This window comes from Oncorhynchus nerka, linkage group LG9b, assembly GCF_034236695.1.
Source record: "Oncorhynchus nerka isolate Pitt River linkage group LG9b, Oner_Uvic_2.0, whole genome shotgun sequence".
Lineage (NCBI taxonomy): Eukaryota > Metazoa > Chordata > Actinopteri > Salmoniformes > Salmonidae > Oncorhynchus > Oncorhynchus nerka.
In genome coordinates, this window is record NC_088424.1 from 13,802,754 (window position 1) to 13,816,307 (window position 13,554).

The 13,554-nt window shown below is 42.7% G+C and overlaps 1 protein-coding gene across 2 annotated transcripts in view; it reads right to left on the reverse strand.

Annotated features, from left to right (window-relative positions):
* Positions 1–13,554, reverse strand: part of LOC115114828 (choline transporter-like protein 5-A) — a 106,597-nt gene that overhangs the window by 33,720 nt on the left and 59,323 nt on the right. For both annotated transcript variants that reach the window (XM_065013349.1, XM_065013350.1), the window contains exon 2: positions 11,128–11,176. In XM_065013349.1, coding sequence (XP_064869421.1) covers positions 11,128–11,176 — 49 coding nt within the window. The remainder of the gene's footprint in view (positions 1–11,127; positions 11,177–13,554) is intronic.

A 13,554-nucleotide genomic window follows, 5' to 3' on the forward strand; every position in this document is an offset into this window, starting at 1 on the left:
TTGTGGGTGTTTGTGTGTAGGATTGTGGGTGTTTGTGTGTAGGATTGTGGGTGTTTGTGTGTGTGAAATAAAGTTAGAAAGATAATACTTTTTCAGAATCAGGATTCTAAAGATCCTGAGGACACTAAAATCAACTCAGAGTAGCACACATGGATAATGTCCCTATATACACTACCGGTCAAAAGTTTAGACACACCTACTCATTCAAGGGTTTTTCTCTGTTTTTACTATTTTCTACATTATGGAATAAAATTGAAGACATCAAAACTATGAAATAAGACATGGAATCATGTAGTAACCAAAAAAGTGTTAAACAAATCAAAATAGATTTAATATTTGAGATTCTTCAAATAGCCACCCTTTGCCTTGATGACAGCTTTGCATACTCTTGGCTTTATCAACCAGCTTCATGAGGTAGTCACCTGGAATACATTTCAATTAACAGGTGTGCCTTGTTACAAGTAAATTTGTGGAATTTCATTCCAGGTTAATGCATTTGAGCCAATCATTTGTGTTGTGACAAGGTACAGAAGATAGCCATATTTGGTAAAAGACCAAGTCCATATTATGGTAAGAACAGCTCAAATAAGCAAAGTGAAACGACAGTCCATCATTACTTTAAGACATAAAGGTCAGTAAATACGGAAAATTCAAGAACTTTAAAAGTTTCTTCAAGTGCATTCGCAAAAACCATCAGGCGCTATGATGAAATTGGGTCTCATGAGGACCGCCACAGGAATGGAAGTCCCAGAGTTACCTCTGCTGCAGAGTTCATTAGAGTTAACAGCCTCAGAAATTGCAGCGCAAATAAATGCTTCACAGAGCTCAAGTAACAAACATATCTCAACATCAACTGTTCATTGGAGACTGCGTGAATCAGGCCTTCATGGTCGAATTGCTGCAAAGAAACCACTACTAAAAGACACCAATAATAAGAAGAGACTTGTTTGGGCCAAGAAACACGAGCAATGGACATAAGACCGGTGGAAATTTTTCCTTTGGTCTGGAGTCCAAATGGAAGATTTTTGGTTCCAACCGCCATGTCTTTGTGAGATGCGGTGTGGGTGAATAGTATGGCATGTGTATTTCCCACCATAAAACATGGTGTGGGGGTGCTTTGCTGGTGACACTGTCTGAGATTTATTTAGAATTCAAGGCACACTTAACCAGCATGGCTACTGCAAAATACATCATCACCTCTGGTTTGGGCTTAGTGGGACTATCATCTGTTTTTCAACAGGGCAATGACCCAACACACTTCCAGGCTGTGTAAAGGCTATTTTTACCAAGAAGGAGAGTGATGGAGTGCTGCATCAGATGACCTGGTCTCCACAACCCCCCGACCTCAACCAAATTGAGATGGTTTGAGATGAGTCGGACCGCAGAGTGAAGTTAAAGCAGCCAACAAGTGCTCAGCATACAGTACGTGGGAACTCCTTCAAGACTGTTGAAAAAGCATTCCAGGTGAAGCTGGTTGAGAGAATGCCAAGAGTGTGCAAAGCTGTCATCAAGGCAAAGGGTGGCTATTAGAAGAATCTCAAATCTCAAATATGTTTGGATTTGTTTATGATTCCATGTGTTATTTCATAGTTTTGATGTCTTCTCTATTATTCTACAATGTTGAAAATAATAAAAAATAAAGAAAAAACCCTTGAAGAATGAGTAGGTGTTCTAAAACTTTTGACCGGTAGTGTATACAAACAAACAACCTGCAGAGTACAGTATCTATCCTTCAGTATGTTCCCACCTATCTCCCTCAGAGTGAAACAATAGACAGGGGTCCCTAGTTACATAGTTAGAAATAATTTGTACACTGCAAATTGTCCGCAAGAATCTCAAACAGATATAGTATTTGAAAAAAACTGAATTTCAAATATTGCGATACGATCACATATGCCTCTCTATTTATACCTGGGAATACTTGGTTACAGTTTCCCTTAAAATTAAAATCACATTTAGCTTATTTCCTAATAATTTTACAATACTCTATGTCCAAGAAAAATGATTTTAAAAGATACAATAAAAATTATTATTTTTTGCTCAGAAAACTTGGTGGCCCCCCAAAAATCATGCTACATATTTTATGAAAAAAAATTAGATATATTTCACCTTTATTTAACCAGGTAGGCAGATTGAGAACAAGTTCTCATTTACAACTGCGACCTGGCCAAGATAAAGCAAAGTAGTGGGACAAAAACAACAACACAGAGATACACATAGGATAAACAAACGTACAGTCAATAACACAATATAAAAATGTCTGTACAGTGTGTGCAAATGTAGAAAGATTATAGAGGTAAGGCAATAAATAGTCCATAGTGGCGAAATAATTACAATTTGGCATTAACACTGGAGTGATAGATGTGCAGATGATGATGTGCAAGTAAAGATACTGGGGTGCAAAAGAGCAAAAAAAAAAAAGATAACAATATGGGGATGAGGTAGTTGAGTGTGCTATTTACAGATAGGCTGTGTACAGATACAGTGATCGGTACGCTGCTCTGACAGCTGATGCTAAAAGTTAGAGAGGGAGATATAAGTCTCCAGCTTCAGTGATTTTTGCAATTTGTTCCAGTCATTTGCAGCAGGGAACTGGAAAGAAAGGCGGCCAAAGTAGGTGTTGGCTTTGGGGATGACCAGTGAAATATACCTGCTGGAGCGTGTGCTACAGGTGGGTGTTGCTATGGTGACCAGTGAGCTGAGATAAGGTGGGGCTTTATCTAGCAAAGACTTATAGATGACCTGTGTTTGGTGACAAATATGTAGCAAGGGCCAGCCAATGAGAACATACAGGTTGCAGTGGTAGGTAGTAAATGGGGCTTTGGTGACAAAATGGATGGCACTGTGATAGACTACATACAATTTGCTGAGTAGAGTGTTGGAGGCGATTTTGTAAATGACTTCGCCAAAGTCGAGGATCGGTAGGATGGTCAGTTTTACGAGGGTATGTTTGGCAGCATGAGTGAAGGAGGCTTTGTTGTGAAATAATAAGCCGATTCTAGATGTAATTTTGGATTGGAGATGCTTAAGGTGAGTCTGGAAGGAGAGTTTACAGTCTAACCAGACATCCCAGGTATTTGTAGTTGTCCACATATTCTAAGTCAGAAGTAGTCCAGAGTAGTGATGCTAGTCTGGCGTGCGGGTAAGGGCAGCAATCGACGTGCAGGTGCGGGTAAGGGCAGCAATCGACGTGCAGGTGCGGGTGCGGGCAGCAATCGACGTGCAGGTGCGGGTACGGGCAGCAATCGGTTGAAGAGCATGCATTTACTTTTACTAGCATTTAAGAGCAGTTGGAGGCCACAGAAGGAGTGTTGTATGGCATTGAAGCTCGTTTGGAGGTTTGTTAACACCGTGTCCAAAGAAGGGCCAGATGTATACAGAATGGTGTCGTTTGTGTAGAGGTGGATCACCAGCAGCAAGAGCGACATCATCGATATATAGTACTGTCTTTTATCGATGGCGGTTATGATATCGTTTAGGACCTTGACCGTGGCTGAGGTGCACCCATGACCAGCTCGGAAACCCTATTGCATAGTGGAGAAGGTACGGTGGGAATCGAAATGGTCGGTGATCTGTTTATTAACTTGGCTTTAGAAGACTTTAGAAAGGCAGGGCAGGGTGGATATAGGTCTATAACAATTTGGGTCTAGAGTGTCTCCCCCTTTGAAGAGGGGGATGACTGCGGCAGCTTTCCAGTCTTTGGGGATCTTAGACGATACGAAAAAGAGGTTGAACAGGCTAGTAATAGGGGTTGCAACTATTTTGGCGGATAATTTTAGAAAGAGAGGGTCCAGATTGTTTAGCCCAGCTGATTTGTAGGGATCCAGATTTTGCCGCTCTTTCAGAACATCAGCTATCTGGAAGGATGAAGGATGAAGGAGAAGCGTGGGGGGGCTTGGGCAAGTTGCTGCGGGGGGTGCAGAACTGTGGCCGGGGTAGGGGTAGCCAAGTGGAAAGCATGGCCAGCCGTAGAAAAATGCTTATTGAAATTCTCAATTATCGTAGATTTATTGGTGGTGACAGTGTTTCCTAGCCTCAGTGCAGTGGGCAGCTGGGAGGAGATGCTCTTATTCTCCATGGACTTTACAGTGTCACAAAACATTTACATTTACATTTACATTTAAGTCATTTAGCAGACGCTCTTATCCAGAGCGACTTACAAATTGGTGCGTTCACCTTATGACATCTAGTGGAACAGCCACTTTACAATAGTGCATCTAAATCTTTTAAGGGGGGTGAGAAGGATTACTTTATCCTATCCTAGGTATTCCTTAAAGAGGTGGGGTTTCAGGTGTCTCCGGAAGGTGGTGATTGACTCCGCTGTCCTGGCGTCGTGAGGAGTTTGTTCCACCATTGGGGGCCAGAGCAGCGAACAGTTTTGACTGGGCTGAGCGGGAACTGTACTTCCTCAGTGGTAGGGAGGCGAGCAGGCCAGAGGTGGATGAACGCAGTGCCCTTGTTTGGGTGTAGGGTCTGATCAGAGCCTGGAGGTACTGAGGTGCCGTTCCCCTCACAGCTCCGTAGGCAAGCACCATGGTCTTGTTGCGAGCTTCAACTGGAAGCCAGTGGAGGGAGCGGAGGAGCGGGGTGACGTGAGAGAACTTGGGAAGGTTGAACACCAGACGGGCTGCGGCGTTCTGGATGAGTTGTAGGGGTTTAATGGCACTGGCAGGGAGCCCAGCCAACAGCGAGTTGCAGTAATCCAGACGGGAGATGACAAGTGCCTGGATTAGGACCTGCGCCGCTTCCTGTGTGAGGCAGGGTCGTACTCTGTGGATGTTGTAGAGCATGAACCTACAGGAACGGGCCACCGCCTTGATGTTAGTTGAGAACGACAGGGTGTTGTCCAGGATCACGCCAAGGTTCTTAGCGCTCTGGGAGGAGGACACAATGGAGTTGTCAACCGTGATGGCGAGATCATGGAACGGGCAGTCCTTCCCGGGAGGAAGAGCAGCTCCGTCTTGCCGAGGTTCAGCTTGAGGTGGTGATCCGTCATCCACACTGATATGTCTGCCAGACATGCAGAGATGCGATTCGCCACCTGGTCATCAGAAGGGGGAAAGGAGAAGATTAATTGTGTGTCGTCTGCATAGCAATGATAGGAGAGACCATGTGAGGTTATGACAGAGCCAAGTGACTTGGTGTATAGTGAGAATAGGAGAGGGCCTAGAACAGAGCCCTGGGGACACCAGTGGTGAGAGCACGTGGTGAGGAGACAGTTCTCGCCACGCCACCTGGTAGGAGCGACCTGTCAGGTAGGACGCAATCCAAGCGTGGGCCGCGCCGGAGATGCCCAACTCGGAGAGGGTGGAGAGGAGGATCTGATGGTTCACAGTATCGAAGGCAGCCGATAGGTCTAGAAGGATGAGAGCAGAGGAGAGAGTTAGCTTTAGCAGTGCGGAGCGCCTCCGTGATACAGAGAAGAGCAGTCTCAGTTGAATGACTAGTCTTGAAACCTGACTGATTTGGATCAAGAAGGTCATTCTGAGAGAGATAGCGGGAGAGCTGGCCAAGGACGGCACGTTCAAGGGTTTTGGAGAGAAAAGAAAGAAGGGATACTGGTCTGTAGTTGTTGACATCGGAGGGATCGAGTGTAGGTTTTTTCAGAAGGGGTGCAACTCTCGCTCTCTTGAAGACGGAAGGGACGTAGCCAGCGGTCAGGGATGAGTTGATGAGCGAGGTGAGGTAAGGGAGAAGGTCTCCGGAAATGGTCTGGAGAAGAGAGGAGGGGATAGGGTCAAGCGGGCAGGTTTGGAATTAATTCCTACTACAAAACGAAAAAACGTTTTGGAATTAGTGCTACAGGATGCAAATTTCTGTTTGAAAAAGCTAGCCTTAGCTTTCCTAACTGACTGTGTATATTGGTTCCTAACTTCCCTGAAAAGTTGCATATCGCGGGGGCTTTTCGATGCTAATGCAATACACCACAGGATGTTTTTGTGCTGGTCAAGGGCAGTCAAGTCTGGAGTGAACAAAGGGCTATATCTGTCCTAAGTTCTAGATTTTTTGAATGGGGCATGCTTATTTAAGATGGTGAGGAAAGCACTTTTAAAAAAACAACCAGGCACCCACTACTGATGGGATGAGGTCAATACCCTTCCAGGATACCCGGGCCAGGTCGATTAGAAAGCCCTGCTCGCTGAAGTGTTTTAGGGAGCGTTTGACAGTGATGAGGGGTGGTCATTTGACCGCGGACCCATTACGGACGCAGACAATGAGGCAGTGATCTCTGAGATCCTGGTTGAAGACAGCAGAGGTGTATTTAGAGGGCAAGTTGGTCAGAATGATATCTTTGAGGGTGCCCATGTTTACGGATTTAGGGTTGTACCTGGTAGGTTCCTTGATAATTTGTGTGAAATTGAGGGCATCTAGTTTAGATTGTAGGACAGCCGGGGTGTTAACCTCTTCAACCTATGGGGGCGCTATGTCATTATTGGATAAAAAAACGTGCCCGTTTTAAGCGCAATATTTTGTCACGAAAAGATGCTCGACTATGCATATAATTGCCAGCTTTGGAAAGAAAACACTCTGACGTTTTCAAAACTGCAAAGATATTATCTGTGAGTGCCCCAGAACTGATCTTACAGGCGAAACCAAGATGAAACTTCAAACAATTATTGCGTAATCTGTAGGTCCATGCGCGTTCCATTTCTTCAGAAGAGAAAGTCAACTGCCACGAAGGATTTATCATCGATAGATATGTGAAAAACACCTTGAGGATTGATTCTAAACATCGGTTTGCCATGTTTCTGTCGATATTATGGAGTTAATTTGGAAAAAAGTTCGCGTTTTAATGACTTAATATTTTATAAAAAAAATAAAAAAAATCTTACCCAAACGTGATGAACAAAACGGAGCGATTTGTCAACAAAAATAATATTTTTTGTAAAAACGGAACATTTGCTATCTAACTGAGAGTCTCCTCATTGAAAACATCTGAAGTTCTTCAAAGGTAAATGATTTTATTTGAATCCTTTTCTGGTTTTTGTGAAAATGTTGCATGCTGAAAGCCAGGCATAATCCTATGCTAGGCTATCAATACTGTTACACAAATGCTTGTTTAGCTATGGTTCAAAAGCATATTTTGAAAATCTGAGATGACAGTGCTGTTAACAAAAGGCTAAGCTTGAGAGCAAATAGATTAATTTCATTTCATTTGCGATTTTCATGAATAGTTAACGTTGTGTTATGCTAATGAGCTTGCGGATAGATTTACACAATCCTGGATACAGGTTTTTTTCGTAGCTAAACGTGACGCAGAAAACGGAGCAATTTGTCCTAAACAAATAATCTTTCAGGAAAAACTGAACATTTGCTATCTGAGAGTCTCCTAATTGAAAACATCCGAAGTTCTTCAAAGGTAAATGATTTATTTGAATGCTTTTCTGGTTTTTGTGAAAATGTTGCCTGCTGAATGTTAACGCTAAATGCTACACTAAATGCTACGCTAGCTATCAATACTGTTACACAAATGCTTGTTTTGCAATGGTTGAGAAGCATATTTTGAAAATCTGAGATGACAGTGTTGTTAACAAAAGGCTAAGCTTGAGAGCAAATAGATTAATTTAATTTAATTTGCGATTTTCATGAATAGTTAACGTTGCGTTATGGTAATGAGCTTGAAGCTGTAGTCACGATACCGGATCCGGGATGGCTCGACGCAAGAAGTTAAACATTCCCAGTTTAAGCCACCTAACAGTATGAACTCTGAAGATAGATGGGGGGGGAATAAATTCACATATGATGTCCAGGGCACAGCTGGGGGCTGAGGGGGATCTATAACAAGTGGCAACAGTGAGAGACTTATTTCTGGAAAGGTGGATTTTTAAAAGTAAAAGATTGAACTGTTGGGGCACAGACCTGGATAGTATGACAGAACTCTGCAGGCTATCTCTGCAGTAGATTGCAACTCCGCCCCCTTTGGCAGTTCTATCTTGTCGGAAAATGATGTAGTTGGGGATGGAAATTTCTGAATTTTTGGTGGCCTTCCTTAGCCTGCACTAGAATAATTAAAAAATAATAAACATTGGCCTGTGAGCTCTATGATAAAGAACGACTGAAGGGTGATGGACAATTTATAGAGATAAATCACCAAGACAGGGACCTCTCAACGCCGCGCTGCAATTTATGTGTTGCCTTTCAGGAGTTATCGGCACACAAAATGTTGTTTTATAAATCACTGCCTCTGAACCAGTCATGTGTTTGGGGGGCCCTGTGCTGTTCGCTTAATCGCTGTCATAAATTCAAATTTCACAGGAGAATTTAGGAAGGAGAGAAACAGTCAGATTATGAGAATTGATGCGACTTGGGATTCAATAGCCTGGTCCATGATCTGTTCGTGCTCTTTTGCCAACTTGCGGCAATCAGTGACAAGGAGTTGGAAAGGCAACACAAACAGATCTGAGACCAGGCTAGAGATTCAATAGTCGACTGGTTTAATATGCGGCCATCTTTAAAGTCCCATCATTAAACGACTCCATATCGCTCACTCAAAATAGACATTGAAGAGACTGAATTAATGTCTCTTGTTTTTAATTAAAACCACTGATCCATTCCTGCAGGACTGCTTTATGTCTCTGAATAGGAACTTGATTAATGATTCTAACAATCGCTGTGAACGGTAATGAGAAGGTGGCAGTTGGCACCCTGAGTGAAATATGGGCTTGAAATTATAACTGCACATAACAAAGCAAATCTATATTTATGAGCTCAAAAAGAACAACCAGACAAAAGTGTCCCCAAATAGGCCTAGTCAAAGTTTTCAGCATCTTTGAGCTACTGTAAATGATTGGATAAACAGACGGGAGGAAAAAAACGATTAGTCTTCTGTGTGGCGAGCCAGAGAAAATATATGGTCAGCAGCAGAACTAGTAAATGGGCAGAGGTGGGTGGGTTCCATACGTCTCATCCTTGACAGGAACCGAGAAGTGTTCTTAGAGTCGAGGGTGGGGGGCAGAACTTGACAAATAGAGGGTCGCTAGCTGGCTACAAACCCTTCACTTCATCATGTCCACTCATTGGTTTTATAACAACTTTGCAACAAACTGCACTTGTAAGTTTGAACACGGATATCGTAAGGACATGAGACATAGTCATTAACCAGTACTTACTTATGAAATAGCGAGCGACCCAAGCGGGTATTTTGAGGTATGAGTGTGTAAGAATCTCATAGGTAGCTCTCATTATACAGGTAGGACTCTCACTGTTTTAAAGGTGAAAACTAACTATATTCTAATACAGAAAAAGATGAAGCAATACACATACACAGCTTTAGAAAACTTTTCAACATAGTCTTAGTTATCTGGGGAGGATCTCTGTCTTGTTGGGTAGCTGAAACATATATTTAATAAGATATCCACTGAGCCCTGAAATGGCTGCTTGGGTGAAAACACTGATACAGAGAAATCCTAAAATAATCAAATAGAACAACATTAACAGTTGTTGTGTAGCTATAAAAAGTGTGATAATTTAATAATTCATTCCTGTGTAATTTTTGCCACCATAAGAGCTTCACAAACACACACACACACACACACACACACACACACACACACACACACACACACACACACACACACACACACACACACACAGGATCTATAATTACATCTCTGCAGCTCCCTACTCTGACTTCAAGGGAAGCCTTCAGTAAAGGATCAATGTATTTTTCACATTCTCTATGAGAATAACTGCAATAATGTACTCTTACCTAATTAAGAAGTGAAAGACACTTTCCCTCATCTGCTAGATAAGGTGTTATTTATTGTCAGTTGAGCCTTGTGAATATAAGCTGATGAAGAAACAGTTGGAGATGGGTGGATGGCAGATCTGAGGTCTGTGCACCCACAACACTCTTAAAATCATACAATTAGTCCTAATACATTTCCATTGACAAACACTCAAAACAAAACCACAAAGATGACTACAATCCCCACAACGCCAATCCTCCAGCATTATCCCACCATAACAATCAACCACCCAGACACTTTCATTTTCTCCTCTCTTTTCCCCTGGTTAGGTTTTGTCAGTGATGTCCAATAAAGGATTTGAAGTGTCCTCCTCATTGCTTATTTAAACATCCCACTCTGCTCCACTCCTTGCCACCCCTCTTTGTCTGGCTCTAGCCGGTTGACCTGGTCCCTGTTCCAGCTGGTTGGCACTGCAGCCACACTGATTGCAGCCAGTCAGTCACCTGAGTCTCTAATAGCCATCGATTTCCTCCCCCTTTTTCTCTGACAGGCTTTTAGCTGTGACACTGTCAGACAGGAGAGAAAAGGCTTCTGTCAGGTTTAATGCTAGGAGATGGGTAGGGAAGGGAGGGTCTGTATCATCTGTGAAGGCTGGCTAAGAAATCTCAAATGTTTGGGTTTGTAATATAGTGGCAAAGACATGTATAATATGATTGGTATTAGAATAGAATGTTTTATCTCCATGGTTAATAGTCTTTCTGTCTGAGGAGATTTGTGCTTTTCCAAAGCACCAAATCCATCTATTAAATTCTATGGATTAATATTTAGTTATTTCACCAAAGGATAATCTCTTATAATATCTGAAATGTAAGTTAAACACTGGGTCTACACTGACATTTCACAGGGTCTGTATGAGAATAGGCTTAACTCATATTCAATATTAGCTTGAAAGTTAATGGCTATAGCCTATAATTTCGTTTTTTTTTTCTTCAGTTCAGCCAAAGCAGAGATCAGAGCAGACCATGGGCGCCGTCTCAAATGACACCCTATTATTTAATTACTGCACTACTTTTAGAGGGTAAGGGACAAAGCCCTTCATTCGATAAAACATTATGTTTTATATCAAATCAAACACTACTGTCGATATGGGCAGTTCCATGGTGACTGAGTCTTTAACATTGATGTGTAGTACTAAAAGTTGTGTAGTACATCACCGAAGCCCTAAAATGTGAGCAGTACATCACCAGTGGGACAGCCCTTTGGCAGCACTCTCATTTCATCACCACTGCTAGCTATTAGCAGCAGTATAGTGAAAACACTCACCGTCTGGAAATGGGATCACACATAGCAACAAGCACTCAGTGCCTCTCACAAATGAAACAAGACCCACTGTTGAGCTGTGAAGGCAAAAGCAAAGAAGGCAAAAGGGGGAAATTACCTATTGCTGATTGGTCCTCTGAATGTGGGGTCAAACTTGCTTGGTTCTCCTGAAAAAGAGAGGTTTGCACATTAGTCAAAGTGATACGAAGAGTAACGATACGAAACATAATTAAAACAGCTGTCAGCTTACACTTAATAACCAAACAGCAAGACCCAACAGACATGATTCTGTCCATGTAGTGGTCCTGGTCTTTGTGCGAGAAAAGTTGGAGAAGCCACAACAGAAGAAAAACAAAAGATAGGAAAGGTTCAAGTCAGTGACCTGGAAAGCTTTAGGAGAGAAGACTGAGCTGAGTTTGAAGGTATTCTGCTCATAAATTCTGTATCTGTCTCCAGTATAGTTCCACTTGTCTGCCTGTGGTAGCAGTGTGAGAGAGGAGTAGTGTAGAAGGGTGGTGGTGTGTGTGTGTTGAGGAGGAGGGGGGGGTGACAGAGGTTAAGAGACTGAGGCAGAGAAAGAGTTTGTGATTCTGGGCGGAAAATTACTTCATTGTGGTTTGTTGAAGGTCAGCGACAGTCAGGACAGCGGAGTCAATCACCACCTTCCGGAGACACCTGAAACCCCACCTCTTTCAGGAATACCTAGGATAGGATAAAGTAATCCTTCTCACCCCCCCCCCCTTAAAAGATTTAGATGCACTATTGTAAAGTGGCTGTTCCACTGGATGTCTTAAGGTGAACGCACCAATTTGTAAGTCGCTCTGGATAAGAGCGTCTGCTAAATGACTTAAATGTAAATGTAAATGTAATGAAGGTGACTTTCCTGAGTTTGTGTTTTCACATTCTCACTCAGGTGTATGAATGCCAGTCATCCACCATCGAATTTCCCTCTTCTTGTCCGACTAATGCAGCTTGAGTGACTTTGCTGAATGAAAATCCGGCACTTGATATAGGAGTGTGAAAAAAATGAGCGTGCTCATTGAACAATTATTTAATCTCAAACCAAAAACAAAAGATTCAGTTGATTGGCAGGCCGCAGTTTGTAGAACGAACACCTCAATTCAAGGTGCCTTTAAAGGGGAACTGCACCTGCTGATTTGGCCTCGTTTTTTGGATTGCTCCCCAAGAAATGCTGGCGGCCATGAAAAGAGTTGGCTTGGGGGTGTGGTTTGATGTGTGTGTTTCTTGGGTGTGTCCTTGCCACCACCTAGACACACCCATCTGTCAGAACCTTGCCCGCAGCTGTTTCCTCCCACTCAATCACAACAAATAAACCTCCTGCAGGTTGAGTTTAATAACTACAGGCAGATGTATGGTGAGATGCCAGAGGGAGCTTTGAAAAGGTAAGTAGCCTACAGAGTAATATGATAAGAAGGCAATTGATGAATTTATGTAGATATTCTAAACTAAGTGTTTTGATAACTTTAAAATGTAGTAACAGGTCCATGTAGAATAAACAACATTTTACACTAATACCATAAAAGCAGGGTTCTGCTAATATAACAATGTGCATGTTTCACCTTTCATGGTCATTCCCAGCCGAAACAGATACCGTGTCCATTTTGTCTGGTGGTAATGGGGCTACCTAGTCAGAGTGGTCATACCATCCTGTGTGGTGTCGGGTACACAAAAGGAGTTCCCTGATCCTAGTGCAGAATACACATGGTTTCTCACTCCCCATATTGACTGATACCATTCAATTCAATAATAAAAAAAGACAATACAGGTCAAAGTTGTCGAGCAAAACTTTAATGCCAAGTGCCAGGTCCCTCTCCATTCAGAGACATCAGCATCAAGCCCATCTGTCAGTCTGGACTCCATCACATCATCTTGCAAGTCTCTATGTACTGGCTCCATACATGTTTCTATGAACACACACAATCACTGTTCTATTACCAATGGCAGTTAGGATAGGTGATATCTGACACACAAACAGGTACTATGTGGAAGTTTGAACGGTCAGATAAAACCTACCTAAATCTGTTCTCCCCATCGATGACCGTTGGTGAGCAGGCAAGAGGTGAGGTCTTTGCCAGAGCCTCATTGATGATCATAGCAGCGTAGATTCGCTCCAACATGTGGCTGACTGTTATATTTGTAGGAATTCTCACAGTGAGGACATGTCTGTATGATGCTGATGAGGGTCCCCTTGTTGGTCTTCTCTATGCTGCATGTTCGGCTGCAAACTGTACATGTCTCCAACAACTGCAGCAGGCAATGTTCAAGGTGGTGTTGACTGGGGGGGCCTGTGGCAGGGTGACATGAGAGAGCCAAGCCTATGGGTTCGTAGCCTCAACCTCGCAGTGCACGCACACACATCAATTGATTAATGGACTGCTGAATGTATATTTTTTTCTCTTGCTTTGTCTGCTCTTTTCAGTATTATGTCTGTCTCCGATGAGTTACCCAGGAAAGGGCTGAAAATAGCCCATATTAATACAGTTGAAGTTGGAAGTTTACATACAATTTAGCCAAATACATTTAA